This window comes from Podarcis erhardii (genome assembly GCF_964252035.2).
Source record: "Podarcis erhardii genome assembly, chromosome: 9".
Classification (NCBI taxonomy): Eukaryota; Metazoa; Chordata; class Lepidosauria; order Squamata; family Lacertidae; genus Podarcis; species Podarcis erhardii.
The window spans coordinates 78,837,443-78,865,319 of NC_138512.1; the positions used below are offsets into that span (position 1 = coordinate 78,837,443).

At 47.3% G+C, this 27,877-nt stretch overlaps 1 protein-coding gene across 1 annotated transcript in view; it reads left to right on the forward strand.

The window, feature by feature from the left end:
- Positions 1-27,877, forward strand: part of ATP6V1B1 (ATPase H+ transporting V1 subunit B1) — a 72,929-nt gene that overhangs the window by 26,544 nt on the left and 18,508 nt on the right. The window contains exons 3-8 of the mRNA XM_081876992.1: positions 2,267-2,365; positions 12,387-12,480; positions 20,050-20,127; positions 21,578-21,717; positions 24,362-24,463; positions 27,601-27,698. Coding sequence (XP_081733118.1) covers positions 2,267-2,365; positions 12,387-12,480; positions 20,050-20,127; positions 21,578-21,717; positions 24,362-24,463; positions 27,601-27,698 — 611 coding nt within the window. The remainder of the gene's footprint in view (positions 1-2,266; positions 2,366-12,386; positions 12,481-20,049; positions 20,128-21,577; positions 21,718-24,361; positions 24,464-27,600; positions 27,699-27,877) is intronic.

The following is a 27,877-nucleotide window of genomic DNA, read 5'->3' on the forward strand; positions in this document are numbered from 1 at the left end:
CGTAGTTACATTATCGGCTAAAAATCTCTTTGGTCAAAAGAGCCCAGCCAGAGGGTTCCAAATGGTCAAGCATTTCCCTTCCACAGCAAGCCAGCTGCTTCTGCAAAGCCGGGCATGAATTGCTCCTTTCCTTTGTCCGCAGTGCCTGGGGTGCAAAGATAGATTTCCCCTGGCTATGGAGGTTCCACTGAGCCATCATAACTTCTATCCGTTCAGCCTGGGCACTGAGATCCAGCACTGAGGGTTTCTGGCGGTTCCCTTATTGCGAGAAGTGAGGTTACAGGGAACCAGACAGAGGGCCTTCTCGATAGTGGCGCCTGCCCTGTGGAACACCCTCCCTTCAGATGTCAAGGAAATAAGCAGCTATCCTATCTTTAAAAGACACCTGAAGGCAGCCCTGTTTAGGGAAGTTTTTAATATTTAATACTGTATTGTTTTTAACACTCGATTGGGAGCCGCCCAGAGTGGCTGGGGAAACTCAGCTAGATGAGCGGGGTATAAATATATTATTATTATTATTATTATTATTATTATTATTATTATTATTATTATTCACTGGCAGCCGCCAAGGGTCGTAGTGGGTGGCAGGTGAGCAGGCTTACTTGGAAATAAGTTCCATTAAAATCAAAGGGGCTTACATCCCAACAAATCTGTTTAGTCCCTGAGTGAGGAACAGTAGGAATGTAGAAAGGACCTAATTTCTGGCACTCCCTGCCCAGTTGACAGGTCTCCAAGTGAGCTATGATACGGCCAATTAAAAAACCCACATTCCAAATTCAAGCAGGGAATGTGCTCTGGGATGAATTGAAGCTTTGTGGGGCCGTGCCCAGCACAATACACCGTTTCTATGCAGCCCTTTCGTCCTGATAGGTGCAGGAAGGGGGATTAATAAGATCAATTAAAGAGCCGGATCACAGAGGTTTTCCCCCTCCGTTGTAGTGGTTGGCAAGGCTTAAAGTCCAAAGTACAGGCTCAGCAGAAAAGGGGCACATTTGGGAGGATGGAGGAGGGCAGAACGAGGCTAAACTTGGGGGTGTGAGTAGATGCCAAGAGTTAAGGCGCAGTCTGTGGGTGGCTAAAGCCCAAAAAAGCCTCCAAACCCCAGTGCACTATACCACTGAGTAACTGGTTTTAGGGGCAAAGTGTCAATAACTATCATCAATATTATATTTATTTTGCTGCTGTTGTTTAGTCGTGTCTGACTCTTCGTGGCCCCCTGGACCAGAGCACACCAGGCCCTCCTGTCTTCCACTGCCTCCCGCAGTTTGGTCAAACTCATGCTGGTGGCTTCGAGAACAATGTCCCACCATCTCGTCCTCTGTCGTCCCCTTCTCCTTGTGCCTTCCATCTTTCCCAGCATCAGGGTCTTTTCCAGGGAGTCTTCTCTTCTCAGGAGGTGGCCAAAGTCTTGGAGCCTCAGCTTCAGGATCTGTCCTTCCAGTGAACACTCAGGGCTGATTTCCTTAAGAATGGATCGGTTTGATCTTCTTGCAGTCCATGGGACTCTCAAGAGTCTCCTCCAGCACCATAATTCAAAAGCATCCATTCTTCAATGGTCAGCCTTCTTTATGGTCCAGCTCTCACTTCCATACATCACTACTGGGAAAACCATGGCTTGTGTTATACGGACCTTTGTCAGCCAGGTGATGTCTCTGCTTTTTAAGATGCTGTCTAGGTTTATTTATTTATACCCTGCCTTTTCTCATGACAGGGACTCAAGGCACCTTACGCAAACTGAAACAGCACGATATCTAAAAACTTAAGAAAGATAATAGTGAAAGAGCAATTAAACTATGCAGAAGGAAAACAATATAAAAATGGATCTGTTAAAAGACAGCACAGCACTATTAAAAAGGGCGTTTCTTTTTAAAAAACAAACAAACTGTCAGTTCCCAAAGGCCTGTTGGAATAAAATGGTCTTCACCTGCCGGAGGAAGGACAGCAAAGTAGGAGTCTGGCTGGCTTCTCTAGGGAAGGAATTCCAATGTCTGGGAGCCACCACCAATAAGGCCCTGTCCGGCTTCCTCACCAGGTGTGCCTGTGAGGGGGGCGGGACCGAGAGCAAGGCCTCCCCTGAAGAGCTTAGAGCCCAGGCAGGTTGGGGTGGACGACGCGAATGTGGTCCTTCAGATAGCCTGGGCCAACGGGATGTTAGGTGGAACATTTTCTTCAATTCATTATATATCATTTCCCAAAAGTTTTTGATTACATTACAATCCCACCAGACCCCTGCTCTAAACTTTGCCTTCCTTCTCTCTCCTTGCAGTTTGCCCAGTATGCAGAGATTGTCAACTTCACCCTCCCGAACGGCACGCAGCGAAGCGGCCAAGTGCTGGAAGTGTCCGGCTCCAAAGCCATTATCCAGGTGGGTGAGACCGACTCTGTTGACCCCGTGTCTCAGTGGGACTCGATCTGAACCAGAGCCTCCAAGTGTCCCTATTTGCCAGGGATGTCCCTGATTTAGAGAAGCCATCCCAGTTTCTGATTTGATCCCGGAATGTCCCACTTTTCCTTAGGTCGCCCTTATTTTAATTGGAGGGGATGGAGTTATCCAACCCCACGAGCCATCTGAAGGCAATCCTGTAGAGGGAAGGTTTTTTAAATGTTTAATGTTTTATTGTGTTTCTATATATGTCTGAGGGACGCGGGTGGCACTGTGGGTTAAACCACAGAGCCTAGGACTTGCCGATCGGAAGCTCAGCGGTTTGGATCCCCACGACGGGGTGAGCTCCCGTTGCTCGGTCCCTGCTCCTGCCAACCTAGCAGTTCGAAAGCATGTCAAAGTGCAAGTAGATAAATAGGTACCACTCCAGCGGGAAGGTAAACAGTGTTTCCGTGCGCTGCTCTGGTTCACCAGAAGCGGCTTAGTCATGCTGGCCACATGACCCGGAAGCTGTACGCTGGCTCCCTCGGCCAGTAAAGCGAGATGAGCGCCGCAACCCCAGAGTCGGCCACGACTCGACCTAATGGTCAGAGGTCCCTTTACCTTTACCTATATATGTCGGAAGCTACCCAGAGTGGCTGGGGCGACCCAGTCAGCTGTGTGGGGTATAAATAGGAAACTGATCATGGTGGAATAGGGCACCCCTGTTTTCATCAGAGAAAGGTTGGAGGGTATAAGCCTGTCCCCTGCTTTCATTGCTCACCTTTGGGACATTTCGACAGAGCACAGCTATTGCTTTGCATTTATACCCCACCTTCTCTCTAAGAAGCGCAAGGTGCTGTACACAGAATCAGAGGACCATAGAACTGGAGAGTTGGAAGGGACCCTGAGGGACATCTAGTCCAACCCCCTGCAATGCAGGAATCTCAGCTACAGCATCCATGATAGAGGGCCACCCAACCTCTGCTTAAAAATCTCCAAGGAAGGAGAGTTGAATTCTCCCACATCCTCATTTACTGTATTTTTTCACTCCATAAGACGCACTTTTTTCTTCCTAAAAAGTAAGGGGAAATGTCTGTGCATCTTATGGAGCGAATGTGTGGTCCCTGGAGCCAAATTACCCAGGGGAGAAAAGCATTTCATGCTTTCTTTTTTCTTTCTTTTTTTGTAGAAAGAAGGAAGGTGGTGTTGAAACAAAACCGCTGATCGTTTGCCGATCGGGAGGGAGATAAGGGATGCTAGAGATAAAGGAGGCTGCCTGGGAGGGAGGAGGTAAAGACAGCAAACTTGCAAGGAGAGGAGACAGGAAGACTAAAGGAATGAGGAGAGAAATTAGAAGAAAAGGAGGAGCGAAAAATTGCTCCAGCTAATGAAAAGACACTAAATCAAATCAAATTTTATTAAACGGTCACAGACCAGATTAACTCATACAGCTAGTCAGCAAAAGATAACACCGGAAAAACAAAGGACAATTTCAATACAGATTAGGCCATAACAGCAATTTAAAATTAGACAGCATAAATAAAATTAAGTATTTGCCTTCGCCTGCATATTGACATTGGAAAGCTCTTGTTTCCTGCGCCTAATAGCGGCTACACAGAATTTGGCAACATTGATCGTAATTTCAGGGACCTTATCTTCTACCAAGGCTCTCATACATAGGAGTTCTGGTTCATTTTTAAGCTTTTGTAGAACTGGGGCAATAAAGGTCAGGCGTAGGTCCTCGTAATAACTACAGTGCAGCAATACATGCAGACTTGTTTCCACTTCCGATGAGCCACATGGGCAAACACGTGACTCATATGGTTTGCCCTCATATCTGCCTAGCAACAGGGCAGAGGGCAGAACGTTAAATCTGGCCAGGGTAAAGGAGTGTCTGTACTTAGGTATTTGTAAATCAGCCAGATAATTTGCGGGTGAGAACCCTCTCCCAAAGTCTCTAATTGTGGCATGTTTATCCATTTTGCCCATATGACATTGCAGCTCTATGTCCCTAATGCGTTGGAGCACTTGACTTCTGGCACTCTCATATCCTGCCACTATCAAGATCTGCGGGGAGAATCCCAAGCTTCTTATCTTTTCAAACAGGGAAGCTTTCCAGGTAGAATGAAAGGTGTCTAAGAGTGTTAAGGGAGCCAAACCGGTCGGGGGAAAAATAAGTTTTAACCAGTAGTGTATCTTTAGAATCCACAGCCGTGCGTTAACGGGTGGTTGTCCAACTTCTAAGCGGACAGCTATATTAGATACACAAGGGGGGATCCCCAATAAACACCAATAGAATTTTGCTTGAAATGCCTCCATAGGCGCAAAATTTTTAAAACTGCAGACCTGGGATCCATAAGTGAGTTGTGGGAGTATTTTTGCAGCAAAAACCTGGGAGGCCGCCGGAACGTATTTACCCCCTTTCCTGTGGAAAAATCTTGTAAGGGCTTTATTGGCCCTTCCTGCGTTGGCAATGGCGTTTTTCATCTGTTGGTGCCACGAGACCCTTTCCTGAAAAGTTATTCCCAGGTATTTGAAAGTTGCTACCTGGTCAATAGGTTGACCATTTATTCTCCATTTGTGTTTCCTTCTTTTTTTAAAAAAAAAAAACCATAATTTTAGATTTGCTGTAATTTATTGATAGTTGTTCCGCTTGACAATAGTCAGCAAGTGATCTCAAAAGCTTCCTCAAGCCAACGCAGGAAAAGGAGAGTAGGACTGCGTCGTCCGCATACAGAAGCACCGGGAGGGGCATACCTGCCAGTTTGGGAGGGTGGGCATTTTCTTTCGCCATATTTACTGCTAGAGAGTTGATATAAAAATTAAATAGCGTTGGCGCGAAGACACATCCTTGTTTAACCCCATAGTGCGTTTGAATTTCTTTAGTTAGATGGCCTGACCAATCGCATCTTACCCTCACCCTGGTGTTTTCGTATAGACCACGGATAAGGCGTAATAAGCGTTTATCTATGTTTGTAGCGCCAAGCTTTTCCCAGAGTCTGTCCCTTGGTATTAGGCAAACAAGAGGGAAGGGGGTGTTGAAAGGAAACAGCTGATCGGCAAGCGATCGGGAGGGAGATAAGGGACTCTAGCGATAAAGGAGGCTGTCTGGGTGGGGGACGTAAAAGCCCATGGATCCTCAGGATATTTGCATTGGGTCACCCCAAATTCACCATCAGATCACATAGCATGTCCATGGCTACAGCCTGCACCAAAAAAACATGCATCTACTGTTGCGTGGGGCCGCAATGGTGCAAAAACATGGTTACAAAGCACGGATCCACATGGATCCTCAGGATTTTTGCATTGGGTCACCCCAAACTCACCTTCAAATCACATGTCTGTGGCCACATCATGAACCACGAAAATCATACATCCACTGTTTCGTTCAGAATATATTTTTTTCTCATTTTCCTCCTCTAAAAACTAGGTGCGTCTTATGGTCAGGTACATCTTATAAAGCGAAAAATATGGTGATTCCCACAAAAACCCTGTGATGTAGGCTAGGCTGAGAGGCAGTGCCTGGCCCAAGCCCGTCATGGCTGTGCGGGGATTTGAACCCTGCTCTCTCCCAGTAGTCTAACCACTGAACCACAGTGGTTCCCATTACCATTTATATTAAACTCCACTGGTTTTGGATGGCTACTGACTTAGTTTGCTTCAAAAGAGGACTGGACAAATTCATGGAGGAGGAAAGGGCTATTGATGGCTCCCGGCCATCTTGGCTCCGCTCTGCCTCCACAATCAGAGGCAAAAATGCTTCTGAAGACCAGTTTCTGGAAACTACAGGAGGTGAGAGTCGGTTTTGTGTTTGAATCCTGATTGTGGGTTTCTCACAGGCATCTGCTTGGCCACTGTGAGGACAGGAGTCTGGACCTGATGGGTCCCTTTGGCCTGATCGAGCAATGCTCTTATATTTTTATTTACAACTTTCCTTCTGCCAAAACCAATGCTGTTTTCTCCCTATCTGCTACGGCCGAGCCAACGTAATTAATTATGTCATTTCAACACATTCCAGTGGCAGGGATACGTCAAAAACAATGCAGGAAATAACGTAATTATTTACAGAACGTTTGAAGGCTCCAAAGAAAATCATGGCAGCGAAAGCTTCTTTTAGGAGCATGCAGATTGTGGCAGATTTAAACCATTTTGGGGGGGAGGACAAAAATACACAGCTCCAAAGGGATAGTAGAAGTATCAGTTCATACAAAGATCCCCTTTACAAATAATAAAAGATGAATGAAAATAAAAGTATTTCCCCCATGAGCTCCATTATTGACAATAAGATTTAAATGAGCCACACGCAATATTCGTATAAGAAATAACATATAATTTTTAGTCTGTGGGATACCTTTTCAAAAAGCGCAATTTGCCGCAGTTTTGAATGCTATCCATCCAAATGGGGGCAGTTTTCTGTATTCCCTTGGGACAGAATTCTTCCCCTTCCTTACTCCCTAGTAAAAGCAGACAGGGCAGCAGCCTTGGCCCTTTGCCTTTTCAGGATGCTGTTCGTTCTCTGCTTAAGACGTCTCTGCAGCAAAGAGAAGCTGATGCTTCATGTTGTTCTTGAACTGCAAGCCAAAAGTCAAGGCTGAGACACCTGGGCAGGTGAGGAAAACCTGGAAGTACAAGGGCCATAAATACATAATGCGCTAGAGGGAAACTGACTTGAGACTCAGAGAAGCAAATCGAAGGCTGAGATTTCCGGGAGTCAAATCGAAAGCTCTAGCGCAGATAGAGAAACCAGGAAGCCAGAAAGGATGTTGGTGGGTGGGGAAGATTTCGGGCCACATCCCTTTCAGGGTAGCCTTCCGGGGGCCACATAGCCATTGTGTGCAGGGCCAGAGGGAAAAGTGGGCAGGCCCTTTGTAAAGGAAGCCAAGTCTCTCCACAGAGGCGTGCGCACAGGACAGCGGAACATGGCCCAGGGTGTGGGGGGCGACTTTTGAACTGGGGCACTGGGGAGATTTCAAAAAACAGCAACCATTTAAAAAAAAAAAGTTTCTCGTCTTCTGGCGGTTCCCTCATTGTGAGAAGTGAGGTTACAGGGAACCAGGCAGAGGGCCTTCCCAGTGGTGGCGCCCACCCTGTGGAACACCCTCCCATCAGATGTCAAGGAAATAAGCAGCTACCTTATTTTTAAAAGACATCTGAAGGCAGCCCTCTTTAGGGAAGTTTTAAATATTTATTGCTGTATTGTTTTTAACACTCGAATGGGACCTGCCCAGAGTGGCAGGGGAAACTCAGTTAGATGGGCAGGGTATAAATTATTATTATTATTATTATTATTATTATTATTATTATTATTATTATTATAGGTTGCTTTTCTCCTAGTCATTTGTACCTCTCATTCGGCTGCCTCAGCTCCACCCGTCTTTCCCTTTCTTACCACAATCTTCCGGCCTGTGCCCGTCCCTCACAAGCGCATCCCCTCCTATTCCTGAGAGGATTGCCAACTATTTCTCCAGCAGTGCTGCCATGCCTCTAACAGAAGCCCGACCTGTGGAGACTTGGCTGATGAAGCTAGCTAGACCTCACTTGGAGACAACAGCTCTCCTTGCTAAATTCCCTCCACCATCTGGCTGTTGTTAAAGGCAGTGGCGCCCGTGAAAGAAAGAAAGAAAGAAAGAAAGAAAGAAAGAAAGAAAGAAGTTGGCAATCTCAACCCTGCAGGTTTTCTTCCAGCCAAATTGTCCTTCCACAGCGTCAATGTACGAGGACGGACCTTTCCCTCACCAGCACCCAGAATGTTTGTCCGCATTCCGTTACCTCACAGCAGCTCTATCCAGAGGACCAGATCATGAAAGGAGGAGACCCTCTCTAAGCACAGGACTTAGGCCCAGCAAGGCAGAGGGTCTTAGTCTTCTTCTCTCTGCTGGGAGGGGGCTGCCCAGTTTGCCCCTCCGTGCGGAGAAGCAGGTGCCTCCTCGGGGATGCTCGCCTCTCTAAACCCCCTGACCTTTCCTCGCCCTCTGGGATTGCGCAGAATGCCCTTTGCCGTCTGCCCTGCTCTGATGACCAACGCCTTGAGCCCAGTAGCCCTGTGGAGGCGAGGGACCCGTAGGGTTGACCTGCGGGGGACCTCTGCTGGCGAGCGGCCAGACTTCAGCCCTCTAATGCCACGGAGACCTCTGCAGGGCCCTTCTAATCCTATTAGGGAGTCAGCCTCGCCGGCACCCCCTGCCCGGCCTTTGGCAGAAGCCGCTTAGGGAAAGCCTGATATACACGAAGCTGGGGTGGGGGGCTTATTCCACCCTTCCCAGCCCCCCATCCCGCCCTGCCGCAACAGCTGGCCGACGTGTGAACATTCTTTCACAAGGGGCCACACGGATCTAATTAAAGTGGTGGTCCGGAGGTCACTGCCTTCAAACGGTGTCAAATATTATTCCGATCAAAGGGAGCCTTTCGGGGGTCCCTTCAGAATGGATAGGGGAGGGGGAGGCACGCTGGACCCAATTAGAACATAGCTGTCAATGTTTCCCCTTTTTTAAGGGAAATTCCCTTAAAAGACGCCTGCTTCTTGGGAGAAAAGAGATGACAAACCTAGACAGCATCTGAAAAAGCAGAGACATCACCTTGCCGACAAAGGTCCGTATAGTAAAAGCTATGGTTTTCCCAGTAGTGATGTATGGAAGTGAGAGCTGGACCATAAAGAAGGCTGGTTACCAAAGAATTGAGGCTTTTGAATTCTGGTGCTGGAGGAGACTCTGGAGAGTCCCATGGACTGCAAGAGGATCAAAGCTCTCCATTCGGAAGGAAATCAGCCCGGAGTGCTCACTGGAAGGACAGATCCTGAAGCTGAGGCTCCACCTCATGAGAAGAGAAGACTCCCTGGAAAAGACCCTAATGCTGGGAAAGATGGAGGGCATAAGGAGAAGGGGACAACAGAGGACGAGATGGCTGGACAATGTTCTCGAAGAGCCCAGCATGAGTTTGACCAAACTATGTGAGGCAGTGGAAGACAGGAGGGCCTGGCATGCTCTGGTCCATGGGGTCATGAAGAGTCGGACACAACTAAATGACTAAACAACAAAAACCCTTATTCCGAATAGGATTCCTCGCAAGAAAAGGGAAAAGTGGGCAGCTATGAATTAGAAGAAGGTGCTTTTCCCTCCGGCTAACCGAGGCCTGCATTGGCCATGACAACAGTGCTGGGGTCCTCCTTCCATTGAAGTGGTTTTCCAAAAATGCCAAGTCAGAAGGGATGCTGGTGACGCGGGTCCCCTCTCCGCCAAGGATGCCGGGAAGGATCCAGGCGGCACCAAGCAACTGAGGCCAGTTGCTCCAAACGTAGCGCATCATGTGTGGGAGAGAGAGGAGGGCACGTTGGGCCACCCAGTGGGGTCTGCACACCTCAGTTTCCCTCTTTACACAACCAACTGGGTGGGGGCTGTGGAGGCAAAAGGGGTGGGGGGAAACCAGGATGATTAAGGGTCTGGAAACCAAGCCTGATGAGGAATGGTTGAAGGAGCCGGTCGTGTTTAGCCTGGGAAAGAGGAGACTTGAGAGGAAATAATAATTATTATTATTAAGGAAATTATTATTATTATTATTATTATTATTATTATTATTATTATTATTAGTTATTGGTACCCTGCCCATCTGGCTGGGTTTCCCCAGCCACTCTGGGCGGCTTTCAACAAAATATTAAAATACAGTAATGCATCGAACATTAAAAAGCTTCCCTGAACAGGGCTGCCTTCTAAATGTTAGGTAGTTGTTTATCTCTTTGACATTTGGTGGGAGGGAGTTCCACAGGGCGGGTGCCACTACCGAGAAGGCCTTCTGCCTGGTTCCCTGTAACTTGGTTTCTTGCGGTGAGGGAACTGCCAGAAGGCCCTCGGAGCTGGACCTCAGTGTCCAGGTAGAACAATGGGGCTGGAGACGCTCCTTCAGGTATACAGGACCGAGGCCGTTTAGGGCTTGAAAGGTCAACACCAATACTTTGAATTGTGCTCGGAAACGTACTGGGAGCCAATGTAGGTCTTTCAGGACTGGTGTTATGTGGTCTCTGTGGTCACTTCCAGTCACCAGTCTAGCTGCCACATTCTGGATTAGTTGCAGTTTCCAGGTCACCTTCAAAGGTAGCCCCACGTAGAGCTCATGGCAGTAGTCCAAGCAGGAGATAACTAGAGCATGCACCACTCTGGCAAGACAGTCTGCGGGCAGGTAGGGTCTCATCCTGCATACCAGATGGAGCTGGGAGACAGCTGCCCTGGACACAGAATTGACCAGCACGTCCATGGACAGCTGTGAGTCCAGAATGACTCCCAGGCTGCACAGCTGGTCCTTCAGGGGCACAGTGACCCCATTCAGGACCGGGGTCCTTTGTCCTCCCTCCACTCTTGGAGGTAAAATACTCAGACATTGCTGCAGCCCTGATATTATTTACCCTTGTGTTCATGAAGCCACTTTGGTGCTGCTAGCACAGCGATTTCACTTCACCCCTGGAGGCAAACTCCATTGTCTTTCGAGACATCAAGGAGTGGAGTTGGCCACAGTGAGAATACGCGCACACACACACACACACACACACACACACACATTTTTATTGTTTTTTTAACATATCGTTTCCAACAATCATACAGTGGTACCTTCAGGTTACATACGCTTCAGATTATAGACTCTGCTAACTCAGAAATAGTGCTTCAGGTTAAGAACTTTCTTCAGAATGAGAACAGAAATCGTGCTCCGGTGGCGCGGCAGCAGCGGGAGGCCCCATTAGCTAAAGTAGTGCTTCAGGTTAAGAACAGTTTCAGGTTAAGTACAGACCTCCGGAACAAATTAAGTACTTAACCTGAGGTACCACTGTATAACGTACCTTATTTTCTTATACAATGTTTTAGACTTCCATCAATACCTCTGATGATTTTTCGCTCTTATCACTTATTCTGCGTTTCTTAATTTCTCTATTACTCTTAATTATCATTAACTAATAATTCTCCTCATAATCTTTCCTGCAATATTTCAAATAATCCTCCTTACAAAACTTCTTGCAGTCCTACTAGCGTAATCTGTTCATTACAATTACTTTTCAAATAGTTCATATATTTACTCATCTTCTAAGAATCTTTGATCCCGCAGGTTTCAATCTCTTCCTGTTAATTTACCTAGTTCTGCATAGTCCATCAATTTCATCCGCCATTCTTCTTTTGTCGGTAATTCTTCTTGCTTCCATTTTTGTGCCAATAATGAGATTCCCAGGTTCTATGGGGAGTTTGGTAGGGCTGCCATATGTCGTCCTTTCCAGGACACACCCTCCTTTTCTTATGGAGAGTCCATAGTTATAAGTAAAGGTAAAGGTAAAGGGACCCCTGACCATTAGGTCCAGTCGTGTCCGACTCTGGGGTTGCGGCGCTCATCTCGCTTTACTGGCTGAGGGAGCCGGCATACAGCTTCCGGGTCATGTGGCCAGCATGACTAAGCCACTTCTGGCGAACCAGAGCAGCGCACGGAAATGCCGTTTACCTTCCCGCCGGAGAGGTACCTATTTATCTACTTGCACTTTGACGTGCTTTCAAACTGCTAGGTGGACAGGAGCAGGGCCCGAGCAACGGGAGCTCACCCCGTCACGGGGATTCGAACCGCTGACCTTCTGATCGGCCAGTCCTAGGATCTGTGGTTTAACCCACAGCGCCACCAGCCTCCCTTAGTTATAAGTAAAAGTCGGCAAATGTGTCCTCTTTTGCTCTTCAAAACATAGCAACCCTAGAGTTTGGGCACTGTGAAAATGGGCTGCTGGACTAGACAAGCCACTGGCTGTTTTTATGTTCTTTGGCTTAAATGGGAGACTGAGACCCAGAGAGCCAAAGTTTCTGGGGAGGAGCAAAAGAGGCAATAAGAGAGATGCTTCCTTTTCATCTTGCTAGCGAAAATTCCTCCAAACGCAGATCGCCCAGCGCAAACCGCAGCCCCCTCTCCCTGCTCCCTTCCCATCTGGACCTGCCTGGCCTCATTTGCCGTTAATCCTCCCTAATTGCCCGTAATTGGGTCCTTGCCCTCTGGGGCCCTTGCCTTGCAGGTGTTCGAAGGAACATCTGGGATCGATGCGAGGAAGACGTCCTGCGAGTTCACGGGGGACATTCTCCGCACACCTGTTTCCGAGGACATGCTTGGTACGTAAAAAACGGGGGAATCGGGGAGGAGGAGGAATCCGTCTCGGGTAATGCGTTGCTACAGCTGCAAAGTGAAGTGTGAGCTAATCCCGTCGGGGGAGCGAAAAGGCCGCCAGAGGCTGCAGGAACAAAGGAAAGAGAAGGGAAAGGCCAAAGGGCACTGGGAGATGGCCCTGGCTGCCATCGAAGGAGTTGAAGCAGGGAGAGGCTTTCGGGTGCCGGAGTGGGAGACATGAACTGGCTCTGAGCCATAGGAGCCATGGGCATAGCCAGAATTTTTGTTGGGGGGGGGGGGCAGAACCTCAGTTTAATTATTATTATTATTATTATTATTATTATTATTATTATTATTATTTATACCCCATCCTTCCTGGCCAGAGCCGGGCTCAGGGCAGCTAACACCAGTAAAATTACAGTAAAAACATAATGGGGGGGGGAGACCAATTTAAAATACAGGTTAAAATACAATTTAAAATGCAGCCTCATTTTAAAAGTAGCCCATAGATCAAGAACATAAGGGGAGGGAAACAGAAGGGTCAGACTGAGTCCAAACCATAGGCCAGGCGGAACAGCTCTGTCTTGCAGGCCCTGCGGAAAGATGTCAAGTCCTGCAGGGCCCTAGTCTCTTGTGACAGAGTGTTGGGGCCAATACTGAAAAAGCCCTGGCCCTAGCGGAGACCTCTAAGCATCTTGCGACTTGGGACCTCCAAGGTTTTGTTATTTGTGGACCTTAAGGTCCTCCGCGGAGCATACCAGGAGAGACGGTCCCGTAGGTATGAGGGTCCCAGGCCATATAGGGCTTTAAAGGGCAAAACCAGCACCTTGAACCTGACCCTGTACACCACCGGGAGCCAGTGCAGTTGGTAAAGCACTGGATGAATGTGATCCCGTGGCGAGGACCCCGTAAGGAGTCTCGCCGTGGCATTCTGCACCCGCTGGAGTTTCTGGGTCAGCTTCAAGGGCAGCCCCGCATAGAGCGAGTTACAATAATCAAGCCTGCAATGTGTTTTTATTGATTTTTATTAATTTGGGAGACAGCTGCCCCTCCCTGCCCCCCAGGAGTCATCTGGGGGTTCACTCCAGCAAAGCTTGATGGGGGGTGCTGAAGGGAGTTAGAATCATAGAACTGTAGAACTAGAAGGGACCCTGACGGTCATCTAGTCCAACCCCCTGCAATGCAGGAATTTCAGATAAGCATTGATGGCTTGGGAGTTGTCTAGGATTGCCATATTTCAAAAAGTGGAAATCCAGACCCAAAAGTTGTTTGGGGTTGCCAAAGCTGTGGAGCTTTTTAAAGTTTTGCCCAGAACTTTTGCAAAATCTAAAAAAAACAAAAAGAATTTTTGGATCTATTTTTAAGTAAATTCGCCAAAATCTACACTTCCGACATGGGTTGGCCTACGCCCAGATTTTCCTGAACATTTCAGCAATTTCCACCCAGACACTGTTTCCAACAGCCGAATCCCGGTAATGTCTGGGAAATTTCGGATGTATGGCAACCCTAGAGCTGTCGTCCCAAACATTAAGAGGGCACCAGGTTGGCAAATGCTGGCCTAGGCACTGACCCTGGGATTAGGCTGGTCTGTCTCCTTCCTTGGCGTGTAGCTGAGGATTCCAGTAGTGGGAGAACTGGGAAGCTGAGTCCCTCCATCCTAAGCTCTGCTGTGCTATGGATCTGTCTTTTGATGCACCGAGTGGAAGATTATGAGGCATGGCGGCAGGGAGAGAGAGGGAGTGTGAATTCAGCAGGGCTGGGTTCCTGTGGGTTGTTAGCTTGCTAACGTTGTCAATGCTGCTTTGTGGATTATGAGTGCTGTAACGGTTTGTGAAGTTCGTAATAGGACTTTTCCTGCGGTTGTGCGGTTCAGCCTATTTTATAAGCCATTTTGCAAAGTGTTTTATAGAAGGCGTTAGTTTTACTGATGGTTCGTAATTGTTTTACACGATTCATGTTGCAGTTGTGATGTTCTGTTATAACTGGCCTTTGGTTTGGACTCGGTCTGACCGTTATGTTTCCCTCCCCTTATGGTCTTGATTTATCAGCTACTTTAAAATGAGGCTGCATTTTAAATTGCATTTTAACCTGTATTTTAAATTGGGGTTTGCTTGTTTTTTTCTCTCCCCCCCCCCGTCTCCCCCCTAATTATGTTTTAACTGTGATTTTATTGGTGTTAGCCGCCCTGAGCCTGGCTCTGGTTGGGGAGGGTGGGGTATAAATAAAATTATTATTATTAATAATAATAATAATAATAATAATAATAATGCAATTTATTGTATGTAAGCCATATTGTATTCTGACTTATGACAGTGAAAATTGGCATAGAAATATAATGAATGAATGAACTGTGAAAAGGCTAGCTCCATCAGGCCTCAGGCGCAGCCATCCCATCAGTTTCCCTTCTAATTTCATCACCTTTGCTGGAGGCCCAGCTGCATCGAGCACCTCCTTGCCTCTGGACTGTGCCAGCTGCCCATTATCGGAACAACAGCTTAGAAACTGGAGCCTGACTTTTGGTTTTCCTCTGCCATCCCAGTGCCCCTTTCCTTGTGTGTCGTGGAATGGCGTGCCATTCTATTTTTTAAAACAGATTGTAAGCCTGCAGGGTAAGGACTGCTGTGTTCAGATTGTGTGGATGCTCTGAGAGCCTTTTTGGCTCAAGAGCTGGGTTCAAAAGCTCTAAATAAATAAATAAATGAGGAGCGGAAGAAGAGCCTGAGAAAAAGCACCCAGCAGGATTGAACCCACGGCTCACCAGGGTTCACTGCAGCTGGCTGGGGGGTTCTGCATCGCCAGCGTGTTTTCTGCAGCGAAGCTCTCCAGGGTGTGGGGCAGCTGTCCCCAACCCAGCATGGAGACGCCAGCCTTTGAACCTGACACCTTCTGCATGCAAAGCCAATGCTCTTACCATTGTACCATGGAGGAGGGGGTCACCCAGTGGGTATTATCAGCCCTTATGGCTAAAAACAGGAGGAGACCAGAGGCTACTGGGCCAAAAATGGGCCATGGCTGTCCCACTCCCAAGCTGCCACCTCCCTCCAACCACGGTTGTCCAGACATACCTTTTGGTAGGAGGGGGCAGGATCCTGGGTGGTCAAGCCCACCTGGACCAGGTGGGTCTTTGGCTTGATTCTGCAAAGGCCGCCTGGTCCAGGTGGGCAGAGCAGGGGCTGGTCTGAGCACCCGAGCCAAGGTGAGCTTCAGCGCACGGCCGTATCTCCTGCACCTATAATAATAATAATAATGATAATAATTCATTAGTTATACCCTGCCCATCTGGCTGGGCCTCTCCAGCCACTCTGGGCAGCTCACAACAGAATTAAAAGCACAATAGGACCTCAAACAGTAACAACCTCCCTAAACAGGGCTGCCTTCAGATCTCTTCTAAAAGTCAGATAGTTGTTTATTTCCTTGACATCTGATGGGAAGGTGTTCCACAGGGCGGGCGCCCCCACCGAGAAGGCCCTCTGCCTGGTTCCCTGTAACCTCACTTCTCGCAGCAAGGGAACCGCCAGAAGGCCCTCAGTGCTGGACCTCAGTGTCCGGGTAGAACGATGGGGGTGGAGACGCTCCTTCAGATATACTGGGCCAAAGCCATTTTGGGCTTTCAAGGTCAGCACCAACACTTTGAATGGAGCCAGTGTGGTGTAGTGGTTAAGAGCAGTAGTCTCGTAATCTGGGGAATCCGGGTTCGCGTCTCCGCTCCTCCACCTGCAGCTGCTGGCTGACCTTGGGCCAGTCACACTTCTCTGAAGTCTCTCAGCCCCACTCACCTCACAGAGTGTTTGTTGTGGGGGAGGAAGGGAAAGGAGAATGTGAGCCGCTTTGAGACTCCTTAAAGGGAGTGAAAGGCGGGATATCAAATCCAAACTCTTCTTCTTCTGCTCAGAACCATACTGGGAGCCAATGTCGGTATTTCAGGACCGGTGTTATATGGTCTTGGCGGCCACTCCCAGTCACCACTCTAGCTGCCGCATTCCGGATTATTTGCAGTTTCCGGGTCACCTTCAAAGGTAGCCCCATGGAGAGCGCATGGCAGTAGTCCAAGCAGGAGATAACCAGATTATGCACCACTCTGGTGAGACAGTCAGCGGGCAAGTATGGTCTCATCCTGCGTACCAGATGGAGCTGGTAGACAGCCGCCCTGGACACAGAATTGACATGTGTCTCCATGGACAGCTGTGAGCCCAAAATGACTCCCAGGCTGCACACCTGGTCCTTCAGGGGCACAGTTACCCCATTCAGGACCCCACACCCACCCGCCCCCTGTCCCCCCAAAAACAGTACTTCTGTCTTGTCAGGATTCAACCTCAATCTGTTAGCCACCATCCATCTTCTTCCTCTGCCCCCCACCGACTCATTTCCTTAGGTGGCCAAATTAACCTTTTCGCCCAAAGATCCATCTTGAACATCCGCCAGACCACCTCCTCTTTATAGATTGGCTATCGGCCACCGCAGGGGAGGAATCAATACAGCTGCATTCGCCCTCCCTGCCTCCCCCTCACCAGCGAGTCCCCCCCCCCCCAACACGCAACAACTTTCTTCCGGTCCTTTAAGAGGGACGGTAGAAAAGCACTGTCCTTGTCACAGCAAATGAAGATCAATGCCAAGATGGAAATGGAAGGAAGGAGCCAGAGGACCATGAAAGGCCAGTAAGCTTGGTATTCACCACGACGCATTCTATTTGTCTTAGACACACATCACTGAAGCACAAAAAGAAAAGGAGAGAGAGAGAGAGAGAGAGAGAGAGAGAGAGAGAGAGGGATAAGGGAGGAGAGAAAGAGCAGAGGGAAACCTTTGCTCAATCGAAGCACCTGCAGACACGGCTGGTGTCCGCTCAGAGTGACACACACCATAGGTGCCAAATCCCTGGGGCCCTGGGTGCCCCAGCCCCCGCAAAATTCCCCATGGAGGGGCCGGCCACAAATTTTGGTGCCAGGGCCATGCACGCTGCATGGCACCATGGCCCCGGGCACCCACAGTCGTGGGGCCAAGTTGACACTCCTTCCACACATATACCTCCCAGTCTCCTTTGCACTCTCTGCTCCTGAGGTTTGTTGTTGTTGAGTCATTTAGTCGTGTCCGCCTCTTCGTGACCCCCTGGACCAGAGCACGCCAGGCACTCCTGTCTTCCACTGCCTCCCGCAGTTTGGTCAAACTCATGCTGGTACCTTCGAGAACACTGTCCAAGCATCTCGTCCTCTGTCGTCCCCTTCTCCTTGCGCCCTCCATCTTTCCCAACATCAGGGTCTTTTCCAGGGAGTCTTCTCTTCTCATGAGGTGGCCAAAGTCTTGGAGCCTCAGCTTCAGGATCCGTCCTTCCAGTGAGCACTCAGGGCTGATTTACTTCAGAATGGAGAGGTTGGATCTTCTTGCAGTCCATGGGACTCTCCAGAGTCTCCTCCAGCACCTGAGGATTAGGTGCAGCAAAAGCACAAGCCTGCCCAGGATGTGCCACCCCCACCATGGCACTTCTGAAACGCAGTCAGCACCCTCTGCTGGTGGGGTAGAACATGGCTGCTTTCTGCACAATCCTGTACAGGACTATCAGCTCACACACTGATTGATTGATTGATTGATTGATTGATTGATTGATTATTGATCCCGTTCATCAGGCTGGGTTGCCCCAGCCACTCTGGGTGGCTTACAACATATATAAAAACACAACAAAACATCAAACATTAAAAAACAGAATATCCTATACAGGCAACAAACCAACCAACCAATCAATCAATCAATCAATCAATAGAAACCAGTAATAACAAAAACAACAATAATAAACCATTTACAATTATACCCAAATTATAATAACCGCCAACCCCAGCTAAACATTTAACCAACCCCAATCTGACAAATACAAAAGAGAGGAATCAAAATTAGAACCTTTTAATACATTGTAAAACATTTTAGCCAGTTGCCCCAACCCAAGAGTTGTTCCAGCGAGGTCCCTCTGGCCTCCCAGGAGCCTCTTTTAGCTGTTTATATTTATTTATTTATGTCTCTCCCCCCCCCCCCTTTTCCCCTTTACTGACGGCATCCTGCAGATAAAATAGAAACAACCAGAAACATAGGAGAAAAAGCACATGAAAAACAATTTAAGATTAATAGAATTAAAGATAGATGGATAGATGATAGATAGATAGATAGATAGATAGATGATAGATAGATAGATAGATAGATAGATAGATAGATAGATAGATAGATAGATAATAGATAGATGATAGATAGATATAGATAGATAGATAGATAGATAGATAGATAGATAGATAGATAGATAGAGATAGATAGATAGATGATAGATAGATAGATAGATAGATAGATAGATAGATAGATAGATAGATAGATAGATAGTCAAGTACTTTATTATGGTCATAGACCAGCATACGCAAACATCTAAATAAATAGCATAACAGTATGAATCTAAATGAATAATTATTAAATAAATAGGAGCAAGAACCAAACATAGATTTAAACATATACAGTGGTACCTCGGGTTAAGTATTTAATTCATTCTGGAGGTCTGTTCTTAACCTGAAACTGTTCTTAACCTGAAGCACCACTTTAGCTAATGGGGCCTCCTGCTGCCGCTGCGCCGCGGGAGCACGATTTCTGTTCTCATCCTGAAGCAAAGTTCTTAACCTGAAGCACTATTTCTGGATTAGCGGAGTCTGTAACCTGAAGGGTATGTAACCTAAAGCGTATGTAACCTGAGGTACCACTGTACACAGAATATTTAATTAAGCATAGATAATGGGTGCGTAAAAGTTTATAAGAAAAACTAAAAGATCGGTTAACAGAGCTATATGGGCTTGGCTTCAGAAGTGCGGATCTAACAATATGGGTCTTCAGTTTAGGGCTGAATTGTAGCATAGACCATTCTTCATATATATATGAAGGCGATGCACAAGGGATGTCTCTGCTTTCGACATTTCTCCTGGTGCAGTGAGAAAATCATGTTGACTGTTCTCATATATGAAAGATCTATTGAAAGTTCGTATGAAATATCTATTAAAGCATAGAATCATAGAGTTGGAAGGATGAGGATGATGTAGGAATATGGATCAAACCTGCAACCTTGTCAGCACCACCCTCTAACCAACAGCTGACGATCATTGCAGCAAAAACATCACATCACCAGCCCTTTCCTTAAAAAGAGGCAATTCCCCAAAGCCCGTTGGATAAGGCTATGGAATGGCTCTACTCTGCTGCCCACAGCTGGAGGCATAGCTGTCAACTTTTCCCTTTACTTGCGAGGAATCCTATTCGGAATAAGGGAATTTCCCTTTAAAAAAGGGAAACATTGACAGCTATGGCTGGAGGCAGTAATTGCTTCTGAATGCTGGTTATTGGAAACCACAGAAGGAGAGAGATGCTCTTGTGCTTATAGGCTTCTCGCAGGTACCCAGTTGGCCCCTGTGAGAACAGGAGGCTGGACTAGATGGGCCATTGGGCGGATCCAGCAGCCTCTCCATGTGCTCTTAGGGTGATTGATGTCCAAAGATGATTCCTGCGCATACCTGCAGTTGTGTCTCACACCAGGCCCTCCTTCTCACACCCGTGTCTCTCCCCAGGCCGAGTCTTCAACGGTTCTGCCAAACCCATCGACAAAGGACCAACCGTTATGGCAGAAGATTTCCTGGACATTAACGGTGAGACCTGAGTCTGATCTGTGCAGGTGGGGAAGGATTCCGAAAAAGACGCTGTCAAAGGGAACCGGTGAAAGCCCTGGCCTCCCTCTGCTCTTAAACAGGTCTCCCATAGTGTCACGGTCATAAGTAAGGAACTCAATTTTTCCAGGCAGAGAAAACCCTGTGGTTTTTTCTCTGTTCCCCCACATTTATTTATCTACCGGTACTTCCTTTATATCAGGCTGCTGGGGTATCCCCACCTCTACTCCCCCCTCTCCTTTTTTGCCAACCTGCCAAAATCAGTAGGGTCTTAGGGAGGGACCCAGTTCAGGCAATGAAAGCGGGTTTCAGTACCCCTGGTATAGGTAAAAGGTAAAGGGACCCCTGACCGTTAGCTCCAGTCGTGGCTGACTCTGGGGTTGTGGTCTCATCTCGCTTTATTGGCCGAGGGAGCCAGCATACAGCTTCCGGGTCATGTGGCCAGCATGACTAAGCCGCTTCTGGCAAACCAGAGCAGCGCAGGGAAACGCCGTTTACCTTCCCACCAGAGTGGTACCTATTTATCTACTTGCACTTGACGTGCTTTCGAACTGCTAGGTTGGCAGGAGCAGGGACCGAGCAATGGGAGCTCACCCCGTCACGGGGGTTCAAACCACCGACCTTCTGATCTACAAGCCCTAGGCTCTGTGGTTTAGACTACAGCGCCATCCATGTCCCTGGTATAGGGAGCCTTTATTTATTTTTTGCATTTATACCTCAAGATGGTCTACATGGTTCTCTCCCGCCTCTTATTCAATCCCTGCAACACCCCTGTGAGGTAGATTAGGATGAGATGAAGGGCTTCTCCACATTTACCTTCGGCATTGCTCTTTCCAGCGAAGTCTGCACTTAAAAGCTTCGTGTCTGAGCTTTTGGGGTTTTGTTGTGGAGTTTTTGGGGGGCCTGAATCTTTCCCTACGAAAACCCACTCTTTAGCATTTGATCAGAACAAACGCCAATTCTTCCATTTGCTCAGATTGAGTAATAAAGAGCAGGTTTTTGCAAAGAAAGCGCCGGGACAGAAAAAAGAATGGCGTTCTCGGACACAGAGCTTTAAATCTGTGTTTGCCACTTTTAACAAGACAGGAATGGCGACTGTTTTGTGGCTCCTGCTGCATCTTTCATCAGGCTTTGAACTGGTGAGACTCCCATCAGCCCCAGCCCAGCATGTAGTTCAAAACATCTGGAGGGCACCAGGTTGGCAACTGCTGGTTTACCAACATCAGCGAGGCAGCAAAGCCTTATAATCTCTGCATCGATATGACCATTGCTCTCTGCTGAGTGACTAGCCCATCCCTGTCTGACCAGCTGTGCTTGCTGCACTTGAGCTGCGATTCCTACACTGCGGGGGTTGGACTAGATGACCCCCGGGGGTCCCTTTCGACTCTACGATTCTATGACCCCCTCCCTCCTCCTGCCTCGTTTTCTCCAGGCCAGCCCATCAACCCGCACGGGCGCATCTACCCAGAAGAGATGATCCAGACTGGGATCTCCCCCATCGATGTCATGAACAGCATTGCCAGGGGTCAGAAGATCCCCATCTTCTCTGCCGCAGGTCTCCCCCACAATGAGGTAAGCGTATGCATCTGCGGTCCGGATCCTAAACCCCCACCCCCACCCCGTTTTGCTCCATCCGGAATTTGTTCTGTCTGGATTCTCGCATTCGTTTTTAAAATCGAAGAGCCACACGCTAGAGAATTAATGCTCTCTGGGACCAAGATCTCAGCAGGCAATTAAAAGTTGGCACGGAAGTTGCCTGCTGAATTTCCAGTGGCAGAGAGTTCCACAGGACTGGGCCCATGACACTCAAGGTTCAGCTTCTCCTTGTTTTGAAACCAGCCCGCAGGTCATCTCATCTGGGACACAAGGGCTCAGGCGGACCCTGAGGCACCATTAACCGAAGTTGCTCAGGGCTTTTTGTAAATCAATTTAAGGACCTTGGACCTGGTTCACACAGACACTCCTGTCCCTTTCCTGGTGGGAAATCTGGACCTCTGCTGACACGCCAGCCTGCCTTGCCCCACGGTGCCCTTTGACGGACTTAATAATAATAATAATAATAATAAATTTTATTTATACCCCGCCCTCCCCGGCCGGAGCCAGGCTCAGGGCAGCTAACACCAATAAAATTACAGTAAAAACATAAGGGGGGGAACCAATTTAAAATACAGGTTAAAATGCAATTTAAAATGCAGCCTCATTTTAAAAGTAGCCCATAGATCAAGACCATAAGGGGAGGGAAATGTAAGGGTCAGACTGAGTTCGAACCAAAGACCAGGTGGAACAGCTCTGTCTTGCAGGCCCTGCAGAAAGATGTCAAGTCCCGCAGGGCCCTGGTCTCTTGTGACAGAGCGTTCCACCAAGTCGGGGCCAGTACTGAAAAGGCCCTGGCCCTAGTTGAGACTTGAAACATTGAGGCTCATCTCTATGTGAATACACCTGGGGCAAGGTGTGTAGTCCGTGAGAGAGACCAGGGTTCGAATCCTTGGCCACGCAGCTCACTGGGTCTCTGTATCTCCCAGCCCAGCCTACCTCACAGGATTGTTGTGAGGACTGAATGAGGAAGAGGGGAAACCATGATGCCATCCTGAGCTCCATGGAGGAAAAGGTGGGGTATATATCCAATAGATAAACGAATAAGCAGACCAGTTTCCTTGATACACACCCAGGGAGGAAGTCAGGTGGAAACTCAGCTCTGACTAATCGGGAGTGACAGGCGAGAGTGAATATGATAAACTCAGGACCTGGCGTGTTGGACGCTCCGCTGCCTGACAGGAGAGTAATGGAGGGAGGTGGGTTGAGAGGCCAGCAAAAGCCCTTCATTTATTTATTTCGTAGAGTTGCAGAGTTGTGGGAAGGACTGCAAAGGGTCCAACCCCGCTGCAATGTAAGAATCACAGTTTTTGGCACACAGCCTACTTTTTTCCTCCAAGGAGCTCAAGATGGCACAAAAATGTTCTCTCTCTCCTCATTCTCCTGCAGCAGGAATGCATAGGTCTTTGTCCAAAACACAGTAATATCCAAGGCAACACAATGACCAAGTCCAACAATGCAATATCAATATGAACTCTTTATATAATCTATACAGAACATTGAACAATATGAAAAACCAAATAAACAGAGATCTTATAAATCTCTGAAAGTCACAAAATGTGCACTCTCGATGGATTCTCTTGAAAAAATAGAAACGAATAGACATAAGTCTTATATGTCTCTAAAAAGTCTTTGTAGACTATGCAAGTCTCTGAAAGAAGCAATAGGTCAGATTCTTATCTGGTGAAAACAAGCCGTAAAGCTTTGTCTTATGATGTCCAACGGTGCCGAAGTGGTGAACAGTGAACAGTGATTCTGGATATAGCCACATTTTTGTAAAATTCTTCCTCAGTGCAGCAGAAGGATACAGAAATGCTTCATAAACTGCAAATGAATTATTGAAACAATGACCTGCCTATACATGGTAACTTACAATAACTCAAATTATTACAAACTATACGCATGATCTGGGACGTGGGTGGCGCTGTGGTCTAAACCACTGAGCCTAGGACTTGCCAATCAGAAGGTTGGCGGTTCAAATCCCTGTGACGGGGTGAGCTCCCGCTGCTCGGTCCCTGCTCCTGCCTACCTAGCAGTTCAAAAGCATGTCAAAGTGCAAGTAGATAAATAGATACCGCTCTGGCGGGAAGGTAAATGGCATTTCTGTGCGCTGCTCTGGTTAACCAGAAGTGGCTTAGTCATGCTGGCCACATGACCCGGAAGCTGTACACCGGCTCCCTCAGCCAATAAAGCGAGATGAGCGCCACAACCCCAGAGTCAGTCACGACTGGACCTAACAGTCAGGGGTCCCTTTACCTTTACCTATACGCATGAACTATAATGACAATTCAATATGAAATAAAACCAAAAGTACATACCCCATCTAACGTATATGGTGAAGGGAAGTGTATAACAATTATCTGTGGAGCAGTGGTCATAAAGTTATGTCCAAAACACCCCAGAAACTGGGACAGAGGGTTAAAAACTCACCAGCTGATTGAGGGGTAAAAACTCACCAGCTGATTGAGGGGTATGTGCAAGAAATGGGAGAGGAGTTGAGGAAGGTCAGGGGTGTGGGTGTGTGACATCCTTATTTTCATCTGAGGAATGTTGGAGGGTGCGCCATCACCTCTGTTCTGTCCTTGAGACGGTAGCCTTGCCTTCCTTTCTCCTCTCCCCTCAGATCGCGGCCCAGATCTGCAGGCAAGCAGGGCTGGTGAAGAAATCCAAAGACGTCATGGATTACCACGAGGACAACTTTGCCATCGTCTTTGCCGCCATGGGGGTGAGTTTTTGTTCCCGTTTGAGCATCATTTAGCTGTTGGTCAGCTTTCTCCCCATTCACGTTGCCCCAGAGTAGGCCGCGCTCCTTGCATTTACACATGAGGAGCCATTGGGATCTCATAGATTGCTTGTATTTTTCTGGGGTTTTTTTATTTTCTTTTTTTGCTTGTCTGTATTCATGGTCTTGTTTTTTCTTGCTTAATCTAGTGTTTTCTTTTGTAATTTTTAAAACTGGAATAAATATTATTATAAAAAAAATAGAATCATAGAATCACAGCATTGGAAGAGACCCTAAGGATCATCTAGTCCAACCCTCTGCAATGCAGGAAAAAGAAGTTGTCCCGTCTGGGGATCAAACCTGCAACCTTGGCATTATTGGTATAATAATAATAATAATAATAATAATAATAATAATAATAATAATAGTTCCAGTTACAGATAGGTAGCCGTGTTGGTCTGCCATAGTCAAAACAAAACAAATTCCTTCCAGTAGCACCTTAAAGACCAACTAAGTCAGTTCTTGGTATGAGCTTTCGTGTGCATGCACACTTCTTCAGATACACTGAAACAGAAGTTTCCAGACCCTTCTATATAGTGAGAAGGTGGGGAGGGGTATTACTCAGAAGGGTGGTGGGAATGGGTGATAGGCAGATAGCTGTGATGAGCCTGTTGACGAGGTCACCTATTGCAGTCGTTAAGAGTCGTCAACAGGCTCATCACAGCTATCTGCCAATCACCCATTCCCACCACCCTTCTGAGTAATACCCCTCCCCACCTTCTCACTATATAGAAGGGTCTGGAAACTTCTGTTTCAGTGTATCTGAAGAAGTGTGCATGCACACGAAAGCTCATACCAAGAACTGACTTAGTTGGTCTTTAAGGTGCTACTGGAAGGAATTTGTTTTGTTTTGAATAATAATAATAATAATAATAATTTATACCCCGCCCTCCCCGGCCAAGACTCAGGGCGGCTAACACCCAATATAAATACAGTAAAAACATTAAAAACAAAACGAACAGTTGGTTAAAATATAAGTTAGAATACAGTTTAAAATGCAGCTTAAAATGCAGTCTCGTTTTAGTGGTAGCCTATAGATCAAAGCCATAAGCGGAGACAATGTCAAATATCATGCTCTAGCCAGTGATGTAGGAACCTTCCTGGAGGGATGCTCAGCGGAGGCGGCAGGGCTGGTGGCGCAAGAGGCCTCCCTCTGGGAAAAGACAAGCTTCCTTGCTGCATCCTCAGGCTTTGAGCATCGCGCAGGCAGCCAGGTCAGCTAATTGGCAGCATCTTGCTCCCCCCTAGTGGACAGCCACGTCCCTGCAAGAACTTCCTTTCGGCAGCCCACCTTTGACGCTGGTCCCCAGGTCATCTTTATTGGCAGGTGGGATAAAAGAAAGTCCTTCCTCCCGCAGCGCATAGTTTAAACTATGGAACTCGCTGCCACCGGATGCAGGGATCGCCAGCAACTTGGATGGCTCTGAAAGAGAACAAGGCAAATTCATGGAGGAAGAGATGACTATTGATGGCTGCTAATTGTGATGTCTACGCTCTGCCCTCCACCTGAGGCATAATGGAATTATTATTATTATTATTATTATTATTATTATTATTATTATTAAGGATATTTAGCCGCATCTTGATGGAGGGAGGTTTTCCTCAACTGCTCTTGTGGATGTGATTTTATAAGACTCAGAAGTGTGGGAATGTTCAGGGGTGCAGGAGAGGATATATTGTTTGATTATAGCCTTTCCAACTTGTGTTAACAAGTTCCCCAATTTAGCAGAGTAACATTCCCCCTTTTAAACTCACAGCGGATGCGTTTGCTCAGGCTCGCTAAAGCCTCTATAATAACTGTTCTGGTATTTCCCCCTTATTCCCTCATAAAAGATAAGACACGACACAGTCTTCTATAAAAGTATAAAAAGAGTTTACTCACATTCTGTTCACAGTCGGATCCCAGAAGGCAGACTTATCTTAGAAAAGTAACATATACCTGGAAACGATCTCATAAGGAGACAGTCCCTTTGTCCTCTCTTGGCTGGAGGCCAAAAGAGCATCTTTGGCTAAGCAGATGTTGCTTCTTCGATGCATGTAGTCACAGAGAGAGAGATGGCTGCCCTGCCCTGTGCTTTTGTCGTTACCTGCACAGGTGAGGCTACGCCCACCTCTAGTCACATACAGAGGAAGTCTGTCCCAGCCCAGAAGGAAACAGAAAGTTGACCTGCTGGCTGGACAAACATTCCTCCCCATGTGTAAACATGTTCCCTCTAGGAATGTTGTACTTGACTGTTCATGTGTTTCACATCCCACAAGAAGAACACTTCACGCCTGAAGAAAACTATATACAGCTGTTAAGGACCTAAGATTTGCCTGCTGAATCAGGCCCCTGGCCCATCTAGTCCAGCACCCTGTTCTCACAACGACTGACCAGAGCAACTCTCCATTTAACTTTCCATTTGAAAATGCTGTTTGACAATATTAAAGGAAGAAAACAAATCTAGCCTATTTTCTGGCTAAATACAGAAGTACCGTACTTATTTGTGCCAACCCAGCGTACATTTGCTGACTGGCTAAAAGGGTTTGTAATTTTGCTAAGACCTGGAAACAAAATTATATATATATAAGGGCTGTTGCCATCCAAAGACAGATAATGTCTTGGTCACAGTCCTCTGCTATTCTGACTGATCTTGGATGTCAATTTATATTTTCAGCGCTGTTCCGGAATGTTGGCTGGTTGGGCAGTCAGAAATCCTTACAAATTTGTTGGTTTGTAGGTTTTTGAAATAGGTCTTTAAATGCCTGAACTGGCTCTAGCTGTCTTTGACTAAAACCTTCACCACTCTGGTTACAGGTAGGTAGCTGGGTTGGTCTGCCGTAGTCAAAACAAAACAAAATAAAAATAAAAATTCCTTCCAGTAGCACCTTAGAGACCAACTAAGTTTGTTATTGGTATGAGCTTTCGTGTGCAGGTATCTGAAGAAGTGTGGATGCACACGAAAGCTCATACCAATAACAAACTTCGCTGGTCCCTAAAGTGCTACTGGCAGGAATTCATTTTATTTTATTATTTTGTTTCTTCACCAATCTGGTTTGTGCTGCAAACTACAACTCAGTCTCTGTTCCGTTGCTGGCAGGTAAACATGGAAACTGCCCGCTTCTTCAAGTCGGACTTTGAGGAGAACGGCTCCATGGAGAACGTCTGCCTCTTTCTGAACCTGGCCAACGACCCCACGTGAGTTTGTTGTAAACTGCTTTGGGGTTTTCTTACAATCAAGCCTAGTTATCTCCCGCTTGACTACTGCCATGCGCTCTACGTGGGGCTACCTTTGAAGGTGATCTGGAAACTACAACTAATCCAGAATGCGGCAGCTAGACTGGTGACTGGGGGCGGCCGCCGAGACCACATAACAT